General features: G+C 49.0%; 1 protein-coding gene across 1 annotated transcript; it reads right to left on the reverse strand.

The window, feature by feature from the left end:
* Window positions 1-7,572: 7,572 nt before the first annotated feature.
* LOC145340244 (nesprin-2-like) lies at window positions 7,573-24,516 on the reverse strand (the record flags this gene model as incomplete). The annotated part of the gene is made up of 6 exons (XM_080184688.1): window positions 7,573-7,824; window positions 13,073-13,267; window positions 14,307-14,444; window positions 18,647-18,910; window positions 21,937-22,087; window positions 24,352-24,516. Coding segments are annotated over 6 exons (1,165 nt in total), but the record flags the coding sequence as incomplete, so codon positions are not given.
* Between the last annotated feature and the right edge of the window lie 2,403 nt (window positions 24,517-26,919).

The raw sequence follows: 26,919 nt of genomic DNA on the forward strand, positions 1-26,919 counted from the left end.
GACCCTTGTCAGACCCCACTTGGAGTACTGTGCGCTGTTCTGGTCGCCTCATTACAGGAAGGATGTGGAAGCTATTGAGAGGGTGCAGAGGAGATTTACAAGGATGTTGCCTGGACTGGGAGGCATGCCTTATGAGGATAGGTTGCGGGAGCTGGGACTCTTCTTCCTGGAGAGACGAAGGTTGAGAGGCGACCTGATAGAAGTTTATAAAACGTTGAGAGGAATAGATAGGGTGGATTCTCAGAGGCTATTTCCCAGGGCTGAAATGGTCGCTACGAGAGGACACAGGTTTAAGGTGCTGGGGAGCAGGTACAGAGGAGATGTCAGGGGTAAGTTTTTCACTCAGAGGGTGGTGAGTGAGTGGAATCGGCTGCCGTCGGTGGTGGTGGAGGCGAACTCACTGGGGTCTTTTAAAAGACTTCTGGATGAGTTATGGGATCGAATGGGATTGGGAGTCACAGATAGTTCTACGGCTCGGTAAGTATAGATGTGATCGGTGCAACTTGTGGGCCGAAGGGCCTGTTTGTGCTGTAGTGTTCTATAGTTTGCATGTTCTCCCCATGTCTGCGTGTGTTTCCTCCCACAGTCCAAAGATGTGTGGGTTAGTTAGGTGGATTGGCCATACTAAATTGCCCCTCAGTGTCAGGGGGGACCAGCAGGGTAAAAACATGATAGGGCCTGGGTGAGATGGCGGTCGATGCAGATTCGATGGGCTGAATGGCCTTCTGCACTGTTTATAGTCAACCATGCGCCACCTTGTTGACGACTCTGGAGTGAGAGTACATTACCCTATATACTCTTATGGGAAAGTATTTAATAGGTTTGGTCACAGCCTCCAGCCTTAACCCAAATCCCAGTCAATTCTACATCCCAGCTCCAGGCACCAAGTTCAAAGTCATTGCTTTTAATCGGAGTCTCACTTTGCAGACTGGACCTGCTCCTGGTTCGGAGATCTGCCAACAAGGCAGGATTTCCAATCCTACCCTTGGAGTCTGCCATCGACTGGACCCAGGAGATTCCGCTCTATCTCCCAGTGGAGGGTGGGACTGAAGCTTGTCACTGGAGTCTTACATCTCCCCAAACACCACAAACTGGTTCAGTTTCAACATCCATCCACCTCAGAACCATCATAGATTTCCCCACAGTGCAAAAGGAGACCATTCAGCCCATTGACACAGCATCTTACCCAAAAACTATCCCCATAACCCCACTAATCTCCACATATCTTTGGACACAATTTAGCACAACCAATACAACCCACACATCTATGGAGTGTGGGAGGAAACCCATACAGACATGGGGAGAATGTGCAGTCGCCACACAGACAGCCAGCCACCTGAGGCTGGAATTGAACCCTGGCGCTGCGAGGCAGCAGTGTTAACCATCACCCTCTAAAATGTAACCTTCTAGATTAGGATCCCGAACACTTCGCAGGCCAAGTGTCCCTGACCCCAGAGAGAGTGTTTTAGGCACTGCAATAATGTGCATTCCAGATCAGCACCAGGTTCCAATCCCTCCATTCATAAAATGCAGAGATGGAGGCCATTTGGCCCACTTGTGATGGCCTTTGGAAAAGATTTCCAATTACATCCTCTCCCTCCATTGCCCCACAGCACTGCAAACATCTCCCTTTCAAAATATTTATCCAGTTACCCTTCAAATTGTATCCGGGGAGGTGTTGGGAGCAGATACGGCAGCAGCATTTAAGGGCAACAGGAATACATGACGAGGATGGGGAAATGGGAGGATACAGACTCAGTTTAGGCAGGCAGTATGATTGGTGCAGGCTTGTTGGGCTGAATGGCCCGTTCCTGTGCTCTGTTCTTTGAAAATTAATTCCACGCCACAACAACTCACTAAAAAAAATCCTCATTTCACCCCTGGTTTATTTGCCTCCCTTCTGCCAATGGAAACAGTTTCTCCTTAACTCTTCAAAGCTGTTAATAGATGAATGGCTTGTAAATCCTCCCTCAAGAGGCCCACATTTCTCTCAAAAAACACTTTATAGAACTCTACAGTGCAGAAAGAGGCCCATCGAGTCCACACCGAACACAATCCCACCCAGGCCCTACCCTCCATATCCCTACATATTACACCCACTAATCCCTCTAACCTACACATCCCTGGACACTAAGGGGCAATTTCTTAGCATGGCCAATCAACCTAACCCACACACCTTTGGACTGTGGGAGGAAACCCACGCAGACACGAGGAGAATGTGCAAACTCCACACAGACAGTGACCCCGAGCTGGGAATCGAACCCAGGACCCTGGAGCTGTGAAGCAGCAGTGCTAACCCACTGTGCCACCCTTTCTCCAGAAAAAAAGCCCACAATGACTGGAGAACCCAGTCAGATACACTGCCTCAACATCCATTTTGGACAACTCCATCACCCATTGGCAGACAAACATCACCTTTATGTGTAAGGCATCCCCAGAGATCTGATCCCCCCTCCTTTGGTGAGCGTATTATTTTTCACTATTCCCCTGTGGAACCCGTATCCCAGATGATGGGACATTAGCTTTGATGGGTTTATGAATGGAACTGGAGAGTTTTCACTAACCTCCAACATCTGCAGCCACTGCCCCGTGCATCTGGCTTGTACCCTGGGGTCCGGCATCTGACCCCACAGCCAACCCGAGTGGACCCCCCCATTCCGGTCTCTCGTGCGCTCCCAGTCGAGACGCTGCCACGTCCAGCAGTGTCCGTTCCTCAATTTCTCCGCCAGCGACTGTTCGTCATCGGAAACGGCTGGAGGTAGAGACAGCCGCGATTTACCTCTGCCCTGGCGTAACCCACCACGATCGGCTAACCCTGCTGGGTTCCGATGTCCTCTTCCCATCTCCCAAAGTCCGTTGGTGTCGTCAGGACGGCAAACGCCTGCTGGAAACAATTCCGAGAGTCAGGATGGAAGGAACCTTCCTGGCAGGATTCAGTAGGCATGTGCCTCGGAGAACTGGCAGAGTTTCAAATGGAGGAAATGGTTTCTGTTTGGAGAATTGGTGTGAAAGGGATCAACGCAGCTGAATGAAGAGTCAGATAAGAGAATTTAATTTTATTAAAATCACAGGATGTTACGGGGCAAAATTCTCCCAAATCATTTCCCGGGTGGGAAAAGCGGTATAGAAAATTACAACTCAAACAGGCCTTTTGGCACTCCTTGTCTGTGCTGACCCATTTTTTTGCCTAGTCCCACTGACCTGCACTTGGACCATATCCCTCCACACCCCTCTCATCCACGAACCCGTCCAAGTTTCGCTTAAAAAGTGACCCCGCATTTATCCGGCAGCTCATTCCACACTCCCAGCACTCTCTGCGTAATTTTATAATGTAATTTTATTTGTGGAATTCATTCCCACAGGAAGTAGTTGAGGCCAAAACATTGAATGTATTCAAGAGGCAGCTGGAGGTAGCACTTGGGGCGAATGGGGTCAAAAATTATTGGGGGGGAAGCAGGATTGGGCTATTGAGTGGGACAATCAGCCATGATCGTAATGAATAGCGGAGCAGGCTCAGAGGGTCAAATGGTGTTTGCACGTTCGAAGATTGAAAATTGGGATTTAAGAGATACTAATCTGGCTCAGGCGCTCACCCCAGGGCTATCACATTGCAGGAAGAATCTCAATGAGTTCTCCCAGTGCAAGTTGTATTGGACCCCTCTCGAGTCTGTGGGATTCGTGCCTACATGGGGCCAGAGAATCCTCTGCAAAGAGCTGCCTGGAACAGATCTCTTGGGCTAGGGGTGTTACTAGCTAGGCCAAGCATTTATTGCCCATCCCTAATTGCCTCCCCCCCACTCCCCGAGGTGGTGGTGGGGGGGGACTGCCTTCTTGAACAACTGCAGTCCCTGTAGTGGTGTAAGGAGCTCCCAGGATTTTGATTCAATTCATCAACTAAATAAAAAGCTTAGTCACAAGCAAGTCTTATATTAACACTGCAAAGGAGCAGCTGTGAAATTCCCCTAGTGGCCACACTCCAGTGCCTGAAGATGTTTCAGAATGCAGAAGGAAACCCACACAGACACGGGGAGAATGTGTAGACTCCCCACAGACAGGCGACCCAAGCTGGGAATCGAACCTGGCTCCCTGGCGCTGGGAAGCAGCCGTGCTAACCGCTCTGTCAATTCAAGAGTTTTTTGTTTTGCATAAAGAAAAGCTTTCCAGGGCGACAGAGTGTAAGAGCGCAGGGTTAATATTAAGAGGTGGCACAGGTTGGTCGTGTTTCGAATGAACCAGCCAAATCTGACTGGTGTATGTGTAGAAGCCGGGTTCAGGCTGCTCCAAGGTTGGGGATTAGGATCACAAAAGCTGGGGTCAGGGACGGAGACGTTGTGGTGAACAGTGGACCAAAGGCTGGATTGTTGGAACTTCCAACATTCCCTTAAGAATCCCACATCTGACCTGAGTCTAGTGCTTGGTGCCAGCTGTGTGGAGGATGGCGGACACAAGAGAAAAAAAAAGAGAAAAAAATAGAAGAGAGAGAATCCCCTTACCCTGGGGGAACCCGTCACCGCCCACTTGCTTCTCAATAAACAGAGGACCTGGGGTCAGGTTAATTTCAGAGTCACACTGGCAGGCCACATCCACCTGGGGGGGGAGAGAAACACAGTGGTCCTGAGGAGCGCACAGACAGTGAGAGACAGAGCCCGACACTGACACACACACACACACAGGCAGATAGAGACCATCCTCAGGCACGTCACTACACTAGTTATGCTATTGAATTGTCAATGTTAGAACCTGACTAGTGATCGAGACACCAGGAACTAATCAGTGAATGGGAACGTTAAATTGGATTGGTGATTAAAAACTCTAGGTTGCAAGTCTCCCGAGCTGGGACTAAGTGCCCATGCCAGCAGGGTGGGAAACCTGGAGGGTTATCGGCTGGTCTATCAGGTGGGATTCTCCCTCTTAGTAGATGCCAAATTTATTCAGAGCGGACAACCTGCCGAACATCTCCTTAGTCTTTTGCTGGAAAGGTCATTCCATTTGTCTTCCTAATTAAAAAAAATCTAGTCACAAGTAAGGCTTACATTAACACTGCAATGAAGTTACTGTGAAATTCCCCTAATCGCTACACTCTGCCGCCTGCTGGGGGCCAACGCACCCTAACCAGCACGTCTTTCACTGTGGGAGGAAACCCATGCAGACATGGGGAGAATGTGCAAACTCCAGTCACCCAAACTGGGAATCGAACCTGAGTCCCTGGCGTTGAGGCAGCAGTGCTAACCACTATGCCATACTGCACTGTACTTGCTATACCTGCACACTGCTCTCACCTGTTTGAGATTCAGATGCAAGGACACCCAGAACCCTCTGCAATCCTTTCTGAAGTATTTCCAATTTAAACAACATTTGCTTTACTATTCATCCTGCCAAAGCAGATAACTTTGCGTTCTCACATTATATACTCCATCTGACAAATATTTGTCCACTCACAACCTACCCACATTCCTTTGTATCCACCTCAACTTTTTTCCCCTGCCAATCTCTATCGTCAACAAACCTGGCTACACTATAGTCTCGTGTACTGAGCCCCAGTACTGAACCCTGTGGCTGCCCACTTGTTCACCAACCTGAAATTTATCCAGATTCTGTTTCCTATTTGATACAGTAAGAAGTCTCACAACACCAGGTTAAAGTCCAACAGGGTTATTTGGTAGCAAAAGCCACTAGCTTTCAGAGCACTGTCCCTTCATCAGGGTGAGTGGGAGTTCTGTTCACAAACAGGGAATATTAGATAACCAACCCTCTATCTGCATTAATAGCCCACTGCCAACATGTACTCCCTAGTGCCCAAAAATCATCATTATGTAGATATGGACATCATTGGTGCAACTTGTGGGCTGGAGGGCCTGCTTGTCCTGTAGTTGTCCTATGTTTTGGGCAGCATGGCAGCACAGTGTTTAACACTGCTGCTTCACAGTGCCAGGGACCCGGGTTCGATTCCAGCTTTGGGTGACTGCGTGGTGTTTGCATGTTCTCCCCATGTCTGTGTGGGTTTCCTCCCATCGTTCAAAGATATGCGTGTTTGGTTGATTGGCCATGCCAAGTTCCCCCTAATGCCAAGGGGGATTAGCAGGGTGAATGTGTGGGGCTATGGGGATAGGGCCTGGGCAGGCTCGAGGGGCTGAATGGCCTCCTTCTGCACTGTAGGGTTTCTATGTTGCCTCTCTGAAGAACGTCATGCTAGTCTGGATATGGAGCAGCGACGGGCAACCTAGTGGGCTGTGCAAGTGGCCTTCAGGGTGAGCCACAAGATTGAAATTGGGCTTGTTCACTAACCACAGGCCCCCCAAATAAGATTAAATACACGCTGAATATTTCATAATGAAATGCTTAACTGTTCATATCTTAATAAAACTATTAACTTCAATTTATAGGAAGAAATATTGACACAGGGCTCTTTACTCAGGGGGTAGTAAGGGCGTGGAATGGCCCTGCCTGCAACAGTTGTGGACTCGCCAACTTTAAGGGCGTTCGAATGGTCAGTGGATAGACACATGGATAACATTGGAATAGTTTAGGTTAGAGGGTCATTAGATTGGTTCCACTGGTTGGCGCAACACAGAGGGCCAAATGGCTTGTACTGCGCTGTAATGTTCTAGCTCAGTGTTGAGTAATCAGCACACACCTCGCTCACCCTCGCTTTATGTGCGATTTGCCTCAGTCACACCGGCAGGCAAACACTACACGGATGGAAACCAGCAGAACGCGACTCCCGGACAACAGTCAACAAAATATTTGGTGGGGGCTACACGTGACCCTCCACCCCCAGGCTGCCCATCACAGGGTGTGGGTGTGTTCCCCCCCCCCCCGAGTGCTCGTGCTATGGAAGCTAGCTCAGTTCCATCCCCACTCACCTGTTTGACTTTGCGGGAGTCGGTCCTCACTCTGTGGCGGGTCGGTCGAACTCTGCGACTGCCCCACGCACGGCCTGTACCGTACAGCTCAGATTGGTCTAAAAGATTGAAAGAGTACGGTTACAGGATCTCGATTCACGTAGCAGCCACTCTCAATCCAGAAACTCCGGACAAAAAGCTCATCCAGCTAAATCCATTTGGATATTTCCCATCCATCCCCACCCACACGCAGTCCACATCGCCCCGCTCCCGCTTCAGCAGGGTAGCCATGCCTCAAGACAAGAGATCGAGCCTCCCAGGGTTGGGAGATCAGCGAGGGTCTAGCACCAGGGTCAGGGGTCACAGAGGCACTACTGAATAAATCCTCAGGTTCAGAGAGCCATCACAGGTCAGATCCCAGGGTTAGGGGGTCAACAAAAGTTTGATCCACAAGTAGGCTTACTGCAATGAAGTTACTGTGAAAATCCCCTCATGACCACACTCCAGCACCCATTTGGGTATACGGGAGAATTTAGCATGGCCAGTGCACCTAACCAGCACATCTTTTGGACAATAGATTGACTTCATTTGCTTTGTGATACTGTGTGGATGTGGAAGAGGTAGACATTGGGAGATTTGTGGTGATGCGTAAACTGCCTCAAGATTTGTCAACACCAGGATCTTCCCCCCCAACTACCCCTCAGATCAGGACTTTGCCCAAGAGCGATGATTACATACCAGGCACCGAGAAGGAAACACTGCCCTCGTACGTTCTCGATCCTCCAACGTCCACTGACGAGTCCCACTCCAAGGGCAAGGAGCTGGCGCCAAAAGGGCTCCAATGGCCAGACTGAAGGTCACCACCCAGTGGGTGCTGTGTCAACAGACCCCCGCGACGCTCGACTCCCTGTCCCTCCAGGGCGACGTCAGAGTGGCGGTCAGACCCAGCCGTCCCTCGCTTGGCCAATTCCCATTCAAACACCTGGGAACGTGGGGAGACAACAGGTCAGCTTGCGGACTAGAAGCTAAACAAACGTGCATTTATATAGCACTGATAGTCAGTCAAACATCCTGCGGCAGGAGCATTGACACCAAATCAGAGAGACCTAGGGCTGTTTGATTTGAGAGATAAGCTTCAAAGTGACCATGAGGCAATAAGAGGTGCTTCCAGAGCCTAGACAACTGAAGGAGTGGCCACCAGTGGCAGAGAGGTGAAAACTGGGGTCAGACAAGAGGCCAGAATTTGAAGAGTGCCGATATCTTGGAGGGTTGTGGGGTGACAGAGATAGGGAGCAAATGAGACTTAAATGGGGGGATTTGACAAAACAATTTAAAAATCAAGCCAGCGTTGCTTGATCAGGAGGCACCAACGTCAGCGAGAGAGCACGTGGGGTGATGGAAGGGGTCACGGGCAGTGGATTGCATCACGTTCCAGGAGTGTTATTGGAATGATTGATTCAAGGTGGGGGGGACAGAGGCATGGACAAGGATTCCAGCAGCAGGGGAGTGAGATAAGGATGATATTGGGCAATGTTACAGAGATGGAAATAGGCAGTTGTGATAACAGCATGAATAAGGGGTTAGAATTTCGCCTCCAAGATCTAACATGACACTAAGGCTGTGAACAGACTGGCCTCAACCAACACCTCTACTTTCTCAGAAGACGAAGGAAATTTGGCATGTCTGCTACGACTCTCACCAACTTTTACAGATGCACCCATAGAAAGCATTCTTTCTGGTTATATCACAGCTTGGTATGGGCTCCTGCTCTGCTCAAGACCGCAAGGAGCTACAAAGGGTTGTGAAAGTAGCCCAATTCATCACCCAAACCAGCCCCCCATCTGCCGACTCTGTCTACACTCCCCACTGCCAGAATAATTAAGGACCCCACACATTCTCTCAACTTCTAATTGTGAAAAGATAGAAAAATCCAAGGACGCGTACCAACATAAAGAACAGCTTCTTCCCTGCTGCCCTCAGACTTTTGACTGGACCTAGCCTGCATTAAGCTGATCTTTCTCTACACCCTAGAGATGACTGTAATGCTACATTCTGCACCCTCTCATTTCTTTCTATGAACAGTATGCTTTGTCTCTATCACATGCAAGAAACAATACTTTTCACTGTACACTGATACGTGACAATAATAAATCAGATGTAACGAGTGAATATAAGGAACATGCCAACCAAGGACATCTTGATGCAGAGCAGAAACATGCAGAGGCAAATCAGGGCGTGTGTGACTGATTACTGACTCTGTACAAGGGTTCTGTGTGCATGGAAAGAAGAGACAACCCAGGGATCACTGTTACAGGAGGAGAACGAGACAATATCGAGCGATTGATAGCTGGTAGCTCCCTCACTGGGGTGGGTAACACGTAGACCTCAATACTGAGTCTGAGTTGACTCTATACAATGTTCAGTGTGATTAAGCTAGCCATTCTGAATAGAGTAGATTTGTACTAAGTTTAGTTGTCTTTATTGCATCCACCCAAGCATGGTCTTGGTCAACAGCAGGTTGAGAAAGGGGGCTGGGAATAGAATTTGGGAAGCAATAGCTTCACTCTTCCCAATGTGCCACTGGGAGAGGTTTCTGCTCATCCAACACCAGAGGCCAACAAACAAACACCTGGCAACTTAGCAACAAGTAGAGTGAGATGGAGAGGTTGAGCTGGGGAGTCAGTGTACATACAATCCCTACAGCGCATAAAGAGGCCATTCAGCCCATTGAGTCTGCACTGAATCTCTGAAAGTTTCTTATCTAGGCCCGACCCAGAACTCCACATATTTACCACAACCAATCCACTTAATCTACCCATCTTTTTGATACTAAGGGGCAATTTTGTTCTTTGTACTCCAAAGATGTGTCGATTAGGTGGATTGGTCAAAAAATTATCAGTGTAGGGACAGGCCCTGTGGCCCTCCAAGCCTATCTGAAGTAAAACCCCCTACACTTTTGGGGACTATATCCCACTATTCCCAAATCATAGAACCCTACAGTGCAGAAAGAGGCCCTTCTGCCCATCGCGTCTGCACCAAACACAATCCCACCCAGACCCTACCCCCATATCCCTACATACTTTACCCACTAATCTACACATCTCAGGATACTAAGGGGCCATTTTTTTTTTAAAGCATGGCCAATCGACCTAACCTGCACATCTTTGGACTGTGGGGAAAAACCAGAGGAAACCCACGCAGACACTAGGAGAATGTGCAAACTCCACACAGACAGTTGACCCGAGCCAGGAATCGAACCCAGGTCCCTGGAACCGTGAAGCAGCCGTGCTAACCACTGTGCTACTGTGCCGCCCCAGTACTTGTCCAGACGCCCCTTAAAACTCACTATCGTATCTGCTCCCACTACCTTCCCCCAGCGGTGAGTTCCAGGCACTCTCGTACATCTCCTTTAAACTTACCCCTCGCAGTGGGGAGAGGGAAACCCAGACAAACCTGTGAGAATTAACACTGCCTTGATATAGGGTTAGGTGGGGTCAAGGATTGATCCCCAGGGAATTCCATTTTCACAATCCTAGCCCCCTTTTTGGAGTCAAGATCAGTTGCATCCCCCAATTAAACACCCTCAACTATCAGCTTGAGCAAGCTAGATGTGGACATGTATTTGGGTGCAACTTGCCACTTAGTCAAAGGAAAGCACGCACTTAGGGGTTTTAGCTTCCTTAGGAGAGTCCAAATTTCAATAATATTTTAGCTAGATTGTAATATTACAAGGCGAACGCAGTGAAATATTCGGAGTAGTTGGGGTTAAATTACAAAGTTTTAATAAGGTACTCAAATTTATTCACAAAAGCACAGCAGCTGTACAAAAAGTACAGCTCGCAAAGCTAAATATTATCTCTTTTCAGGATTTTATTTCTAAGCAATTACTTGGTTACAAATGCAAGAGTTCTAAGATTAAGCCTGTAAGTAATGATCAAATAAGAAAGATTATCTTTTAAACCTCAACACACTGAGGGTTACCATTAACCAGAAACGGAACTGGACCAGCCAGACAAATACTGCGGCTCCAAGAGCAGATCAGAGGCACTCCTGGCTTTCCGAGGTACAAGTCAGGAGTGTGATGGAATACTCTCCTGGATGACCGCAGCTCCGACAACAGTCAAGAAACTCCAAGGACAAAGCAGCCCACCTCCTTGGCACCCCATCCACAAACATTCATTCCCTCCACCACTGCTGGTGATAGCCGTGTACACAAGATACGCTGCAGCAACTCACCAAGGCACCTTCAAAACCCACAAGCGCTACCCTCAAGAATGAGAGGATAGTTCAACAAGTTGTTGTCCAACGAGGGGCATACACGCGGTGGGTCGTACTAGGGCTGCTGTTGGATATTTCAAGAGTTGCCTAGTGCTTCATGTCGTTAGTGTACGCTTAAACTGGACCAGATGCTGGGCAACATGACAGCTCAGTGACTACCACTGTTCGCTGTGCAGATACATGGATTTGGGTCGGTGTCTGTGGGAGTTTGCGCATTCTCCCTGTGCTTGCGTGGGTTTTCTCCGGGTGCTCCAGTTTCCTCTCACACCCCAAAGATGTGCTCTTAGGCTGATTGGTGTAACAAATTGTCCCTAAATTAGTCTCCCCTCAATCTGGTTTCCAGTGTGGAGTGCCATAAGCGTAGACAAGGGTCACAGGTGGAAGAGGGGACTCAATGTTGAGACGGCAGCATGGGCTCATTGGGCTGAAGGGCCTGTTTCTCGTGCTGTGTTGTTCTTTGTATAGTGAGAAGCCATACTCAATTATGAAATGACATCTTATGGTTTTGGCTATGACACTGGTATTAATACAAGCGCTAAGCAAAACCACAATAGTTAAACATCAGGTCTGAAATTATACCATCTTGTTGGATACAATACCTTCAAGTCAGAATCCCTACAGTGCAGGCGGCTATTTGGCCCAATGAGTCAGTACTAACCCTCCAACACATCTCACCCAGCCTCTATTCCCTGGGGCACCAAGGGGCAATTTACCATGATCAAGCCACCTAATCTGCACATCTTTGGCGTGTACACACACACACACACACACCCCTTGTGCTGTGAGCCAAAGAGCCTCCCTCCGCTCTGTAACAGTACTGCGATGTTCTGATTATTATCAGAGAGGTGGACCAGGTGAGGGTTGTCCCACTAACCTGGGCAATAAGGTGGGATTGATATGTCATAAGCTGTGAACAGCTTGGAGAAGGGATGGATGGTATTTCTTCCATTATTCTCAAATTGCTTTTGTTCTCATCTACAAGGCCTTAACCCCTGTTAGGGGGCCTGTTATAGTTTTCTTGCTGCATTTAAAACCATCGTCCCCTCAAGTCGCTAAAACAGAGTGGTTTTAGGAACTTTATTGTAGCTATAGGAGCCTGAATGTCCAGAGCATCCAGTGCAAAATTCATAAATAAGAAAGTAATTACAAGTAGTTAGCATATACCAATAGACATGGGAGGAGTTCTCTATCCAATCATAGAGAAGGCATGCATATATAAGGTTATAGTGTCCAATTAAAACTTGTGCATGTTATGTCAAGGAATGATAGCTATGTCTCTAATGGTATCTCAACCTCCCTTTTCACTGTCCTTTTTTCAAATAGGTAGACATGAACTATGACTAACACGAGGGGACATAGCTTTAAATTGAGGGGTGGTAATTATAGGACGGGTGTCAGAGGTAGGTTCTTTACTCAGAGGGTAGTAAGGGTGTGGAATGCCCTGCCTGCAGCAGTTGTGGACTCGCCAACTTTAAGGGCATTCGAATGGTCAGTGGATAGGCATATGGATAACATTGGAATAGTTTAGGTTAGAGGGTCATTAGATTGGTTCTACTGGTTGGCGCAACATTGTGGGCTGAAGGGCCTGTACTGCGCTGTAGTTCTATTTACTTTGGCTCATTACCACCTCCTTCTTTGTGCCCTGTACCATCACCCTGTTGTGACTGATCAAGTTGCTGCCAAGAGGGGGAAAAAAGAGAACCCCAAAACCCACAGGAGCAGGACTGGATCTAGAGTTAGAAATAGGTTGGTGGAGCGAGTGAGCAGGGGGCTACAGCCCCACCTATTTTGTGTTCTGTTTTCAAGAGCCAGGAAGAAAGTTGGGGGGGGGGGGGGGGGGGGGCGCGGGTGGAAAGCACAAAGGAACACAGGATTTGATTGTCCAGACTCGAGCTTTGGCTCATCAGGTTGGGAAGGACCCTGGGATTGGGGCAAACCTGGTGGTTCCTCACCTGCTCCGTGCTGTCGCACGCCTTGTAGAGACCAGCGACCTGGCCAAACACATCCAGCTGGAACTGCAGGAGTTCCCACATCCCTTCCTCGATGGTCACAGCGTCCTGGGGCTCGCTCTTCTGGAGCAGGTTCAATGCAGCCATCAGCAACTCGTCCATCTTCTCCGAGACGCAGCAGATCATCTGCTGGAAGACCTGGGAGGGAGGCGACAGGGGGGTGGAGAAGGGTGAAGGTAGAGCTGGGTATATCCTCACCCCCCCACCTCCCAAAACACCCAGGATGCCAACCCATGCCCAGGACATCAGATTCAATAAAACCCTTGTGCAAATAGTTCCATCTGAATCACTTCAGATTGCAATCGTGGGGTGATATAGGTGGCACGGTGGTTAGCATTGCTGCCTCACAGCGCCAGGGACCCAGGTTCGATTCCCAGCTTGGGTCACTGTCTATGCAGAACCTGTAGACGCACACACGTGCACACCTGCATTGGTTTCCTCCCCCAGTCCAAAAGACGTGCTGGTTAGGATACATTGGCCGTGCTAAATTCTCCCTCAGTGTACCCGAACAGGAGTGTGGCGACTAGAGGATTTTCACAACAACTCCATTGCAGTGTTAATGTAAGCCTACTTAGGGACATTAGAGTCCCTACACTGCAGGAGGCAGCCATTCAGCCCATTGGGTCTGTGCTGACCACTATCCCACATCCCATGCATTTACCCTTACTAATGACCCTGACACTAAAAGGGGCAATTTAGCATGGTCAATCTACCTAACCTACACATCTTTCAGACTGAGAGGAAACCGGAGCACCCGGAGGAAACCCAAGACGACATGTGGAGAATGTGCAAACTCCAGAGTGTCCCAGAGGCCGGAATCAAACCTGGGTCCCTGGCACAGAGGTAGCAGTGCTAACCACCTAAATCTGGAACTGAAAACTAGCCTCAGATTGTCAGAAAAAACCCACTTGGTTCACTAATGTCCTTTAGGGAAGGAAATTGGCCATCCTTACCCAGCCCGGCCTACTCCAGAGGCACAGCAATGTAGTTGAGTCTCAACTGCCCTCCAAGGGCAACAAATGCTGGCCCAGCCAACGAGACCAATGTCCCATTGGAAAAGTAGATAAATACTCCTTCAAAATTGCTCCCCCATTGGGTGAGCTTTTGTTATCAGCCTCCTTTGGGTCATTATCTCCCCCCCTGCCCCACAGTGGGGTTCAGGATTTGATCCCGGTACCTGCTGTCGGTTGAATTTCTCAGTCGCCTCGCCTGGCGGGAGATACTCCAGTTTGTTGCGTTGAAGGTCCAACTCCATGACTTGCAGCCACAGATTCTCCCTCGCCGCCTCAAACTCCTCTCGCTGGCTCACAAAATACTGAGAACAAGACAACTCAGCGTCACCCCAGGTCAGAATCGGTGAACGGTACACTGCAGCTTCCCCCCACCCCCGCGTGTCCCCCTCGCACTCCCACGCCCAACCCGTGCACAGTGTAGCTCTGTCCCACCCCCACATTCCCACACGCATAGTACATCTCCCCCTGCAGCAGCCCACCACACCCAATCCGTGCACAGTATGATCCCTGTCCCACCCCCCACATGTACAGTATATCCCCCTCACACCCCCACAGCAATGCCAAGAGCACACAGCAACAGTTAATGATATTAAGAGAGATTGAATAGGTTAGGACTTTATTCCCTGGAGTGTAGAAGAATGAGGGGAGATTTGATAGAGGTCTACAAGATAGAAGGTTCACTAGGCTGATACCGGAGATGAGGGGGTTGGACTATGAAGAGAGACTGAATAGACTGAACATAACATAAGAACATAAGAAATAGGAGCAGGAGTCGGCCATCTAGCCCTTCGAGCCTGCCCCGCCATTCAATAAGATCATGGCTGATCTGTTGTGGCTCAGTTCCACATTCCCGCCCTCTCCCCATAACCCTTAATCCCCTCTCATCAAAAACCCATCAACCCGTGTCTTAAATATATTTAGCGAGGCAGCCTCCACCACTTCAACGGGCAGAGAATTCCAGAGATTCACCACCCTTTGAGTGAAGAAGTTCCTCCTCAACTCCGTTCTAAACCGCCCCCCCTTTATCTTGAGGCTGTGCCCCCTAGTCCTACTGTCCTTTGAGCGGGAAGAGCCTCTCCACCTCTATCCTATCCATCCCATTCATCATCTTATACGTCTCAATGAGATCTCCCCTCATTCTTCTAAACTCTAATGAGTACAAGCCTAGTTTATTCAGCCTCTCCTCATAGCTCAACTCCCTCATCTCCGGTATCAGCCTAGTAAACCTCCTCTGCACTCCCTCCAAGGCCAAAATATCCTTGCGTAAGTACAGCGACCAAAACTGCACACAGTACTCCAGCTGCGGCCTCACCAATGCCCTATACAGCCGCAGCAAGACCTCCCTACTTTTATATTCAATCCCCCTCGCTATGAAGGCCAGCATCCCATTCGCCTTCCTGACCACCTGCTGCACCTGACTGGGTCTGTACTCGTTGGAGTTTAGAAGGATGAGGGGGAATCTTATAGAGACGTATAAGATAATGAAGAGGACGGATAGGGTAGAGGTAGAGAGATTCTTCCCGCTTAGAAAGGACAGCAGGACAAGAGGGCAGCAGATCATCCGCTGGAAGACCTGGGAGGGAGGTGACAGGGTGGGGAAAGGTGAAGGAGGGAAGGTGGAGCTAGGTATATCCTCACCTTCCCCCCCTCTCCCCCTCCAAAACACCCAGGATGCCAACCCATGCCCAGGACATCAGATTCAATAAAACCCTTGTGCAAATAGTTCCATCTGAATCACTTCAGATTTCAATTGTGGGGTGATATAGGTGGCACAGTGGTTAGCACTGCTGCCGCACAGCACCAGGGACCCAGGTTCGATTCCCAGCTTGGGTCACTGTCCAGGCACAATCTGCAGCCCCCCCCACCAACCACACATACACCCACAAACCACCAGCTCCACCCCTCAAGATAAAGGGGGGGGCAAAAAAAAACAGTTTAGATTTGAGTGAAGAAGTTCCTCAACTCCAAGGGTGGTGAATCTCTGGAATTCTCTGCCCGTTGAAGTGGTGGAGGCTGCCTCGCTAAATATATTGAAGTCACGGGTAGATAGGTTTCTGATAGACAGGGGAATTAAGGGGAGAAAGCGGGAAAGTGGAACTGATCCACTTCAGATCAACCATGATCTTATTGAATGGCGGGGCAGGCTCGAAGGGCTAGATGGCCGACTCCTGCTCCTATTTCTTAGGGTCTTATTATGATGGGTATAGATAGAGTGAATGCAAGCAGGCTTTTTCCACTGAGGCTAGGGGAGAAAAAAAACCAGAGGGCATGGGTTAAGGGTAAAAGGAGAAAAATTTAAAAGGGAATATTGGGGGGGGGGGTCACTTTTAAGAGAAACTTGGACAGATTCATGGATGAGAGGGGTGTGGAGGGATATGGTCCAAGTGCAGGTCAGTGGGACTAGGCAAAAAATGGTTCAGCACAGACAAGGAGGGCCAAAAGGCCTGTTTAAGCTGTAATTATCTATGGTTGTGTGTGCAGAATGAGGGCCGCAGGAGGCTGGATGATGCCACCAGGGCTTCATGCAGTAATGTCCAGCTGGTGGACAATGCCATCCATTGCCCCAAAGCCCAATGCCAGCTGTACCTGTGGAGGCAGCTCAAGCATGCTGTAGATCCTGACTACCCCCCCAACCCCTCCCTCAGGAGGCACACTGAGTGAGGAGGTTCCCTCTGTGCTTCTTCACTCAGACTGGAGGTGGTGTGTGCTGGGCTGCTGGGCACCCCCCCCCCGACATACGATGGCAAGGGGGTGTCTGTCCCTATTTTACAAGGGTATCCAGGCCGCATGTCCATTGAGGGGGGAAACGCACGGTGTCCACCTAAACACTCAAGGCCCTGTGACTGGTGGACAAGATGTAGAGATGCTGGTGTTGGACTGGGGTAAACACAGTAAGAAGTCTCACAACACCAGGTTAAAGTCCAAAAGGTTTATTTGATAGTAAACACTACAAGCTTTCGGAATGCTGCTCCTTCATCAGGTGTGGGGAAGTTCTTACTGGTGGGCACCTCCAGGGTTAAAGTTCATTGGCACACGGCCTCAAAATAACATGAATTAGATTGGTTCCACTGGTTGGCACAACATTGAGGGCTGAAGGGCCTGTACCTATGTTCTATGTTGAGAAGTTACTTCAAATCATTAAAAAAGGGAGTAGAATAACTTGATCTTGGTTTGGGGCAAAGCTTGGCACAGCATCGAGGGGCCTGTACTGTTCTATTTAGTTTTTGAGTTAAATTTGCTTTTTTGCTTCCCAAGAAACCTCTATTCAAGGAGATGGAAAAGGAAGGTGGAATTTTGTGGCAGTTATTGTTATGCCAACTCAATGGGCACAAGGGCTTTTTCTGTGCTGTGAGACAGAACACTGATGGTGGCTCAGTGGCCAGGAACATGCATTGGGTCACTGTCAGCACGGAGTCTGCATGTTAGAACATAGAACATTACACCGCAGTACAGGCCCTTCGGCCCTCGATGTTGCACCGACCAGTGGAACCAATCTAATGACCCTCTAACCTAAACTATTCCAATGTTACCCATATGCCTATCCACTGACCATTCGAACACCCTTAAAGTTGGCGAGTCCACAACTGCTGCAGGCAGGGCATTCCACGCCCTTACTACCCTCTGAGTAAAGAACCTACCCCTGACATCCGTCCTATAATTACCACCCCTCAATTTAAAGCTATGTCCCCTCGTGTTAGCCATCACCATCCGAGGAAAAGGCTCTCACCGTCCACCCTATCTAACCCTCTGATCATCTTGTATACCTCAATTAGGTCACCTCTCAACCTTCTTCTCTCTAATGAAAATAACCTCAAGTCCCTCAGCCTTTCCTCTGGGTTTCTCCCAGTTCCCACCCCCCCAAAACCACAGTCCGAGAGGTGTGCTATTTAGCATTGGCCGTGCTAAATTCTCCCTCAGTGTACCTGACCAGAGTGAGATTTTCACAGTAACTTCATTGCAGCGTTACAGAATCCTTACTGCAGATGGAGGCCATTCAGCCCATCAAGTCTGCACTAACCACAATCCCACCCAGACCCTATCACCATGACCCCATGTATTTATCCTACTTGGACACTCAGGGGCAATTTAGCACAGTCAATCCACCTAACCAGCACGTCTTTCAAACTGTGGGAGGAAACCCACACAGACATGGGGAGAACGTGTAGACTCCACACAGACCCCAGCTGGGAATTGAACCCAGGACCCTGGCACTGAGGCAGCAGTGCCAAATCACTGTGCCACCTTAGCCTACTTATGATAATGGGGAGGGAGGGGGTGGTGGGGCAAAGTTACTGGGCTAGTAAGATTGCAGCTCCAGAGATTGAGAGTTCAAATCCCCCACTGTGACAATGGGAGGTGGCCAGTTCACCTAGATGGTTCAAGCATGGTGCTAACAATGCCAATGGATTCAACCCTGGCTTTGGCCAACAAGGCTTCACCATCATGTGGCTAGTACACCATGTTTAGTTGTGATCCTAAAAACAAGTTTGCAGCAAACAGATACCAACACTAACTGAAAGACGGACTGCTGGGGTAAGTATTTTATCTCATGCTGCACTCGAGTGATCACAAGGCGATCAAATACCTTCAGCCTTTTGCAGATGATGCCAACTCTCCTCTGAAGGTCGTCCCACCTCTGGTTCCCATCATGCATCATCCCTTTCAGCTGGGTGGCCAATCCTAGCCCCTGCTCCTTGGCCAGTCGCCTGTAACGCCTGTTTATGGATTCCAGTCGGATCGCCTGCTCTTCTGTCCGCTTCCGGAGACACTTTTCCAATTTGAAAAAAAGCAGAGATGTGCGGGTTAGGCTGATTGGCCAGGCTAAGAAATTGCCCCTTAAGTGTCTAGGGATATGTAGAGGGGTTAGTGGGTAAATATGTAGGGATATGGGGGGGTAGGGCCTGGGTGGGATTGTGTTCGGTGCAGACTCGATGGGCCGAAGGGCCTCTTTCTGCACTGTAGGGTTCTACGATCATTCCAGGCCTCATCCTTACTTCTCCTCAGCCTTGTCGGATCAAGGATCGGCTCGGGGGATTTAGGCCTGCTGGTTTTTGAGTAGGGTTATCAGGGAATGGAGACCAATCTCCAGGACACTAGGTGGCACAGTGGGTTAGCACTACTGCTTCATAGCCCCAGGGTCCTGGGTTCGATTCCTGGCTCGGGTCACTGCCTGTGTGGAGTTTGCACATTCTCCTCGTGTCTGCGTGGGTTTCCTCCGGGTGCTCCGGTTCCCTCCCACTGTCCAAAGATGTGCGGGTTAGGTTGATTGGCCGTGCTAAAATTGCCCCTTAGTGTCCTGAGATGTGTAGGTTAGAGGGATTAGTGGGTAAATATATAAGGATATGGGGGTAGGGCCTGGGTGGGATTGTAGTCAGTACAGACTCAATGGGCCAAATGGCCTCTCTCTGTACTGTAGGGATTCTATTCTATGACACTGCTGTGTAACCCTTGAGAAAAATCAGGACGTTACAAAGATTAACAAAATATTTTATTCATTTCTCAAAAAAAAACATGAAAAACTAAGGCCAGAATTCTTCAGCTGGTTCTGTACCCCGTGCTACAGGATTCCTAGTGCCATGAGGTGACTTCCCTGGGAATTCCTGTTGACAGAGGCAGGAGCGGAGGATGCCGCCTCAGGAAACAGTGCACTGCCTCCCATTGCCGAGGGAACCGGAGGGGGAGGCTAGGGAATTGTGTCCACAGGCCGTTTGGCAGCCAGTCAAGCAGCGTCCAACTGGGTGATGATACAACCTTACCCGCAAAGAGTTACGTCACAAGGATGGATGTGTTGGCGATGGAAGTGGGAGCAAGTGAGGTAATAAAATCTCCTGGACTAATATTTGACAATTGGATTGTGGTTTATGGAATTGGACTGGGAATGGGGAAGGGAAAGCAGGGATTGGGGTTTGAAAGCTCAGGTTGCTTTTCAAGGCTTGGGGCCTACCAAAGAGGAGTGAAGGCTAACCAACAGGCATGGCAATAGGCCCCAAAAGTAGCCTTTTGACATGAAAAGTCTTGGATTAAAGACAAAAGTTCAACGCCCCCCCCTCAAAAAAGGAGCCAGCACATCTAACCAGTGAGCTAGAAGTGTGGCAACAAAACTGGCCTGCCAAAGGCTGAGGAATGATCTGTGATGGAGGAAAGGAGCGAGAGAGTGGGCCAACGAAAAGAATGCAGGATTTCCCCCATAGCTCACAGTCAGAACAAGACAAGGAACACGAACACAAGCAGGAGTAGGCCCTTCAAGCCTGCCCCATGGCTGATCTATGCCAGCCCCAGTTCCTTTTCTGTGCCATTTCCCCATAGCCCTTAATTCCTCAGATATTTACCCACCTCCACTTTAAATCGTTCTAATGATCCAGCAACCCTTGGGGCAGAGAACTCCAGAGATCCACCATCTTCCGCGAGATTAAACTTCTCAACTCACCTTCAACTGACTAACCTTTTATCTTGTAGCGATATCCCCTTGTTCCAGACTCTCCCACCACCCTGTCAGACCCTCAATCTTGTTTGATTAAGACCACCCCCCCCTCACTCTTCTAAACGCCAAGGAATACACGCCCAGACTATTTAATCTCTCTTGATAGAACAAAACTCCTCATCCCAGGAATTAGCCTGGGGAATCTCCTCTGGACTGCCTTCAATCTTACTATCTCCTTTTTAAGGCAAGGTGGCTAAAACCGTACGCAATATTCCAGGAGAGGTCTCGCCAACACTCTGTACAACTGCAACAAAACCTGTTTTTAAACTCCAACCCCCCTGCAATAAAGGCCAAAATACCATCTCCATAATTTATTGGTGACCGATGCAATTTGGACACAAGAACGAGCAAAGAGAGGTGCGTGCTGACTGCTAACAGAGAGCGCACGGCTCACAGTCAGAGTCCAAAGCACCAATGTTTCTTTTGTTCGTACCAATTGAAGTTGAGAGTTCTATTAATACATAGAATGATGAAGCATTGTCTATAACTCAGAATGGAATATTCTGTGTATTAAATGTATTTAATCTTATTCATGGTTAGTGAACAAGCCTAATTTCAATCTCACTGAGATGAAAGGAGAACCAGTCACTCACCCAGGTTAATCTAACTCAATATTGGGACGGGACACTCGGACACTCCCCGCCATTCAATAAGATCATGGCTGATCTGAAGTGGATCAGTTCCACTTTCCCGCTTTCTCCCCATAACCCTTAATTCCCCTGTCTATCAGAAACCTATCCACCAGTGACTTAAATATATTTAGCGAGGTAGCCTCCACCACTTCAACGGGCAGAGAATTCCAGAGATTCACCACCCTTTGAGTGAAGAAGTTCCTCCTCAACTCTGTTCTAAACTGCACCCCCCCTCTTATCTTGAGGTTGTGCCCTCTAGTCCTGCTGTCCTTTCTAAGCGGGAAGAATCTCTCTACCTCTACCCTATCCATCCCCTTCATTATCTTATACGTCTCTATAAAAGATCCCCCCTCGTCCTTCTAAACTCCAACGAGTACAGACCCAGTCTATTCAGCCTCTCTTCATAGCTCAACCCCCTCATCTCCGGTATCAGCCTAGTGAACCTCCTCTGCACTCCCTCCAAGGCCAAAATATCCTTGCGCAAGTGCGGTGACCAAAACTGCACACAGTACTCCAGCTGTGGCCTCACCAGTACCCTATACAGTTGCAGCAAGACCTCCCTGCTTTTATATTCTATCCCTCTCGCTAAAAAGGCCAACATCCCATTCCATTGATTCTAGATGGGGCAGGATTGATGGGCCAAACGGCCTTTTCTGGGCTGAATTCCAGCAACTTTCTTACCTCGAATCTCTGCAGCTCTGCCTTCATTTCGGTGTACAGAGCCAGCGAGGAGTGGGGTTCCTTGGCGATGGTTTCAGCCTGCTGTATCCAGTCTTTGAACCGGGAATAATCTTCCAGGAATTCCTGCCACAGCTGCCAGGACTGCTCCATCCTGGATGAGGGAGACACAGGTCACGGTGGGTGGGAACCGCTCCGTTTAAACCCCAGATCTCCGCGGGCCAAGTTCAACTTCCCCGACAGTCAGAACACGAGCAAACGTCAAGGCTCCCTCCACCTCAAGTGAAGAATGTGGGCTCGCTGTGCCCTCACCCAGACTCTGGGGAAGTGACTGACCCAGGGGTCAGACAGGAGAGGGCAGGCAGTGGTGTAATGGTATCAGTAACCTACAGAACCAGGGCGATTCCCTGGGGACTCATTGGCAAGAGTGCGGAGGAGATCTACTAGGATGCTGCCTGATTTGGAGGGTAGGTCTCATGAGGAAAGGTTGAGGGAGCTGGGGCTTTTCTCTCTGGAGCGGAGGAGGATGGAGAGTCGATTTAAGAGGTTTATAAGATGGATGAGGGGGGGGATAGATAGAGTGGATGCGCAGAGACCATTTCCTCGGGTGGGTGTAGCTGTTACTAGGGGGCGTAACTATAAGGTTCATGGTGGGAGATATAGGAGGGATGTCCGAGGGTAGATTCTTTACTCAGAGAGTGGTTGGGGTGTGGAATGCACTGCCTGCTGTGATAGTGGAGTCGGACACTTTGGGAATTTTCAAGCGGTTATTGGATAGGTACATGGAGCAGACCAGAATGATAGGGAGTGGGATAGCTTGATCTTGGTTTTGGACAAAGCTCGGCACATCAAGGGCGAAGGGCCTGTACTGGAGTGCTCCATGTGCCTATCCAATAACCGCTTGAAAGTTCCTAAAGTGTCCGACTCCACTATCACAGCAGGCAGTCCATTCCACACCCCAACCACTCTGAGTAAAGAATCTACCCTCGGACATCCCTCCTATATCTCCCACCATCAACCTTATCGTTATGCCCCCTAGTAACAGCTACATCCACCCGAGGAAATAGTCTTTGCATGTCCACTCTATCTATCCCCCTCATCATCCTATAAACCTCTAAGTCGCATCTCATCCCCCTCCACTCCGAGGAGAGGCCCCAGCTCCCTCAACCTGACACGTCTCAGGATAGCAAGGGCCAATTTAGCATGATCAATCCACCTAACCTGCACATCTTTGGACTACTTAGATATAGGGCCTGTACAGTTCTTCTTGGTTTTGGACAAAGCTCAGCATGACATCAGGGGCCTGTACTGTTCTACGTAACCCAGGTTCAAATCCTGCTATGGCAGACGGTGAAATTTGAACTCAATAAAAAACAACCTGTAATTAAAGAGTGTGATGACAACTATGTGTCAATAAACCTATTGAGTTCACTTTAGGGAAGGAAATCTGCCATCCTTACCCGGTCTGGCCTACATGTGACTCCAGAGCCACAGCAACGTGGTTGACTCTCATCCACCCTCTGAAATGGCAAGACACTTGGTACAAGGGGCAATTAGGGATGGGCAATAAATGCTGGCCCAGCCAGCAACACCCACATCCCCATGACTATTCGAAATCTAGAGAACCAGGGTTCAAATCCCACCAAGGCAGATGGTGAAATTGGAATTCAGTAAAAACATGGAATGAAACCAGTGTCAAAAATCCATCTAGTTCACTCTAAGGAAATCTGCCCTCCTTATCCGGTCTGGCCTACATGTGACTCCAGAGCCACAGCGATGTGGTTGACTCAGTTACCCTCTGTTCGAAATGGGCAATAACAGACAAGCATAAAGATGGGCAAAACATCAGGTCAGGCTGGTGCCAGCATGCGAGAATGAGTGATACCCATGGGCAGAGAGTCTGTGTGATTAGTGCCCACTGGACTCATGGATTATGCAGCAGGTGCCAGCGTGACCATGGGTCAATGTGGCCAATATCCATTTGGGGGGGGGGGGGGGGGGGTGGTGGTCACAGTCACCCACGCCAGTGACTAGAGGGCACAGTCTCAAGATAAGGGGGGCAGTTTAGATCAGAATTGAGGAGGAACTTCTTCACTCAAAGGGTGGTGAATCTCTGGAATTCTCTGCCCGTTGAAGTGGTGGAGGCTGCCTCGCTAAATATATTTAAGACGCGGGTGGATAGGTTTCTGATAGACAAGGGGGGTAAAGGGGGTAAAGGGGGTAAAGGGGGTAAAGGGGGTAAAGGGGGTAAAGGGGGTAAAGGGGGTAAAGGGGGTAAAGGGGGTAAAGGGGGTAAAGGGGGTAAAGGGGGTAAAGGATCCACTTCAGATCAGCCATGATCTTATTGAATGGCGGGGCAGGCTCGAAGGGCTAGATGGCCGACTCCTGCTCCTATTTCTTACGTTCTGTGATACTCACTTGATGCGGTTCTCGACAGACGCTGCAGAGATGTTGTACTTGTTGGGATGTCCCACTGCAGACACATGGCGATGGCTGTTTTGCTCAGTCTGTGCGATCCAGCAGTCTGATAGAGGGCTGTCGACAAGCCCCGAGGACAGGCACTCCTCTTGGTGCATCGCCACTCTGGAATTAAAGAGCAGCAGAGTTGTTATTAACTAAAAAACACCAGCCCCGAGAACAGTAAACACGCGGTGGAATTAGAATCCAAAAACCAGTTCGCTGCCTTTTCATTAAAAAAAACTATTGACTCAGGAAAGCCAAAGAAAACAAACCTTTATTTAAAACGCAAATGATTGTAGAAAGCTTGACTAATCTGAATAAGCGCTTCAGAGAATAGTTACAGCTTTTGGAGGAGGCCATTTGGCCCATTGTGTCTGGACATATCCCCTCTCATCTAAGTGCTAGCTAAGCCAGGAATAGCAGTGTCCAGCTACATAGCCAGCGTTCCTCGTCACATTGATTCCCCAGTCATATTATCGCTCAACTATTCATCCAGAAACTCAGGGACCTGGGTTCGAATCCCACCACGGCAGATGGTGGAATTTGAACTCATTAAAAAAAACTGATGTCCATGAAACAATTTCAAAAACACCCATCGCTTTTAGGGAAGGAAATCCGCCACCCTTGCCGGGTCTGCCCCACACAGGACTCCAGGGCCACAGCAATGTCAACTGCCCCACACGCGACACCAGGGCCACAGCAATGTCGTCTGCCCCACACGCGACTCCAGAACCACAGCAATGTCGTCTGCCCTACACGCGACTCCAGGGCCACAGCAATGTCGTCTGCCCCACACGCGACTCCAGGGCCACAGCAATGTCAACTGCCCCACACGCGACTCCAGAACCACAGCAATGTCGTCTGCCCTACACGCGACTCTAGGGCCACAGCAATGTCAACTGCCCCACACGCGCCTCCAGGGCCACAGCAATGTCAACTGCCCCACACACGCCTCCAGGGCCACAGCAATGTCAACTGTCCTCTGGCAACTAGGGATGGGCAATAAATGCTGGCCAGCCAGCGACACCCATGGATGAACAAAGAAGAAAAAGAAAAGAGATGGAGAAGTATGTTGGGGCCAGAAATAGCCAGCAACGTAGAGGATGCCAAGAGGGGGGCACATGGTGATACCTTCCTTCCCTCCCCCAAACCCATATTGACATCTCATTCCCTCCCCCACCCCTCAGGAGGGTCCCTAGCACCAATGTCAAGGGTAGTCTAACTATGCCCCCCCCTTTTCTCCACAGGTGGGGGAGTGGGTGTATGAGGCACAAGGGGTCTATACCTACTTGTGCACCCCCAGTGAGTTCCTTTTGCCCTGTTGCTAACCTCATCAACATGACCCCAATGTGACCTGGGGAGGGTTAGGAAATGAGCGTGAAGACACCCTTTAATGATAGAACACTACAGCTGAGAAACAGGCCTTTTGGCCCTTCTTGTCTGTGCTGAACCATTTTTTGCCTCATCCCACTGACCTGCACTTGGACCATATCCCTCCACACCCCTCTCATCCATGTAGCTGTCCAAGTCTTTCTTAAAAGTGACCCTGCATTTATCTGGCAGCTCACTCCACACTCTCTGCATGAAGAAGCCCCCCCCCCCTCACTATCTATACCAATCTCATCTTATGCACCTCTATCAAATCTCCCCTCATTCTCCAGGGAATAAATTCCTAACCTATTCAATCTCTCTTTGTAACTCAGCTTCTCAAATCCCAGCAACATCCTTCTCTGCACTCTCTCAACCTTATTTACATCCTTCCTATAACAAGGTGACCGAAACTGTATCCAATACTCTAAATTCAGCCTCACCAATGCCTTACACAACCTCGATAGTAGTCATGATGTGGGTATGCCGGCATTGGACTGGCGTAAACACAGTAAAAAGTCTGACAACACCAGGTTTTAGGCCAACCTATTTATTTGATAATATTCTCACAAGCTTTCGAGGGGACAGCCTCTTCGTCACCTAACCTGCTGTTAGGTGTAAGGATTCACATTTTAATCAGTAATCTCTAAACTGTCTGTGCTTTATATGCTCTGTCTGAGGCCAGAACTCTCCATTCACCTGACGAAGAGGCTGTCCCCTCAAAAGCTTGTGAGAATATTATCAAATAAATAGGTTGGACTAAAACCTGGTGTTGTCAGACTTTTTACTGTGTTTACACAACCTCACCATAACACTCCAACTTTTATACTCGATACTCCGATATATAAAGGTCAATGTTCCAAAAGCATTCTTTACCACCCTATCCACCTGTGACGCCACTTTTAGGGAATTCTGTACCTGTATTCTCAGATCCCTCTGTTCAACTGCACTCTTCAGAGTTAACAATGATATTATAGTTTATTTAAATTAGGTTCCCAACCTCTGAGCCAACTCTCCATGAATAAAAGATTAGATAATACACACAAAATGTCCTAACAGGTTATAGACAATGCTCCATTTGTAATTTTAATGAAGTAACACCTTCAACTGGTTAAAAATATTGTTACTTGAGCACTGAATGAGTCATACAGGCCCTTC

This window comes from Carcharhinus amblyrhynchos, unplaced genomic scaffold (genome assembly GCF_965287045.1).
Source record: "Carcharhinus amblyrhynchos unplaced genomic scaffold, sCarAmb.v2.hapA scaffold_869, whole genome shotgun sequence".
Lineage (NCBI taxonomy): Eukaryota > Metazoa > Chordata > Chondrichthyes > Carcharhiniformes > Carcharhinidae > Carcharhinus > Carcharhinus amblyrhynchos.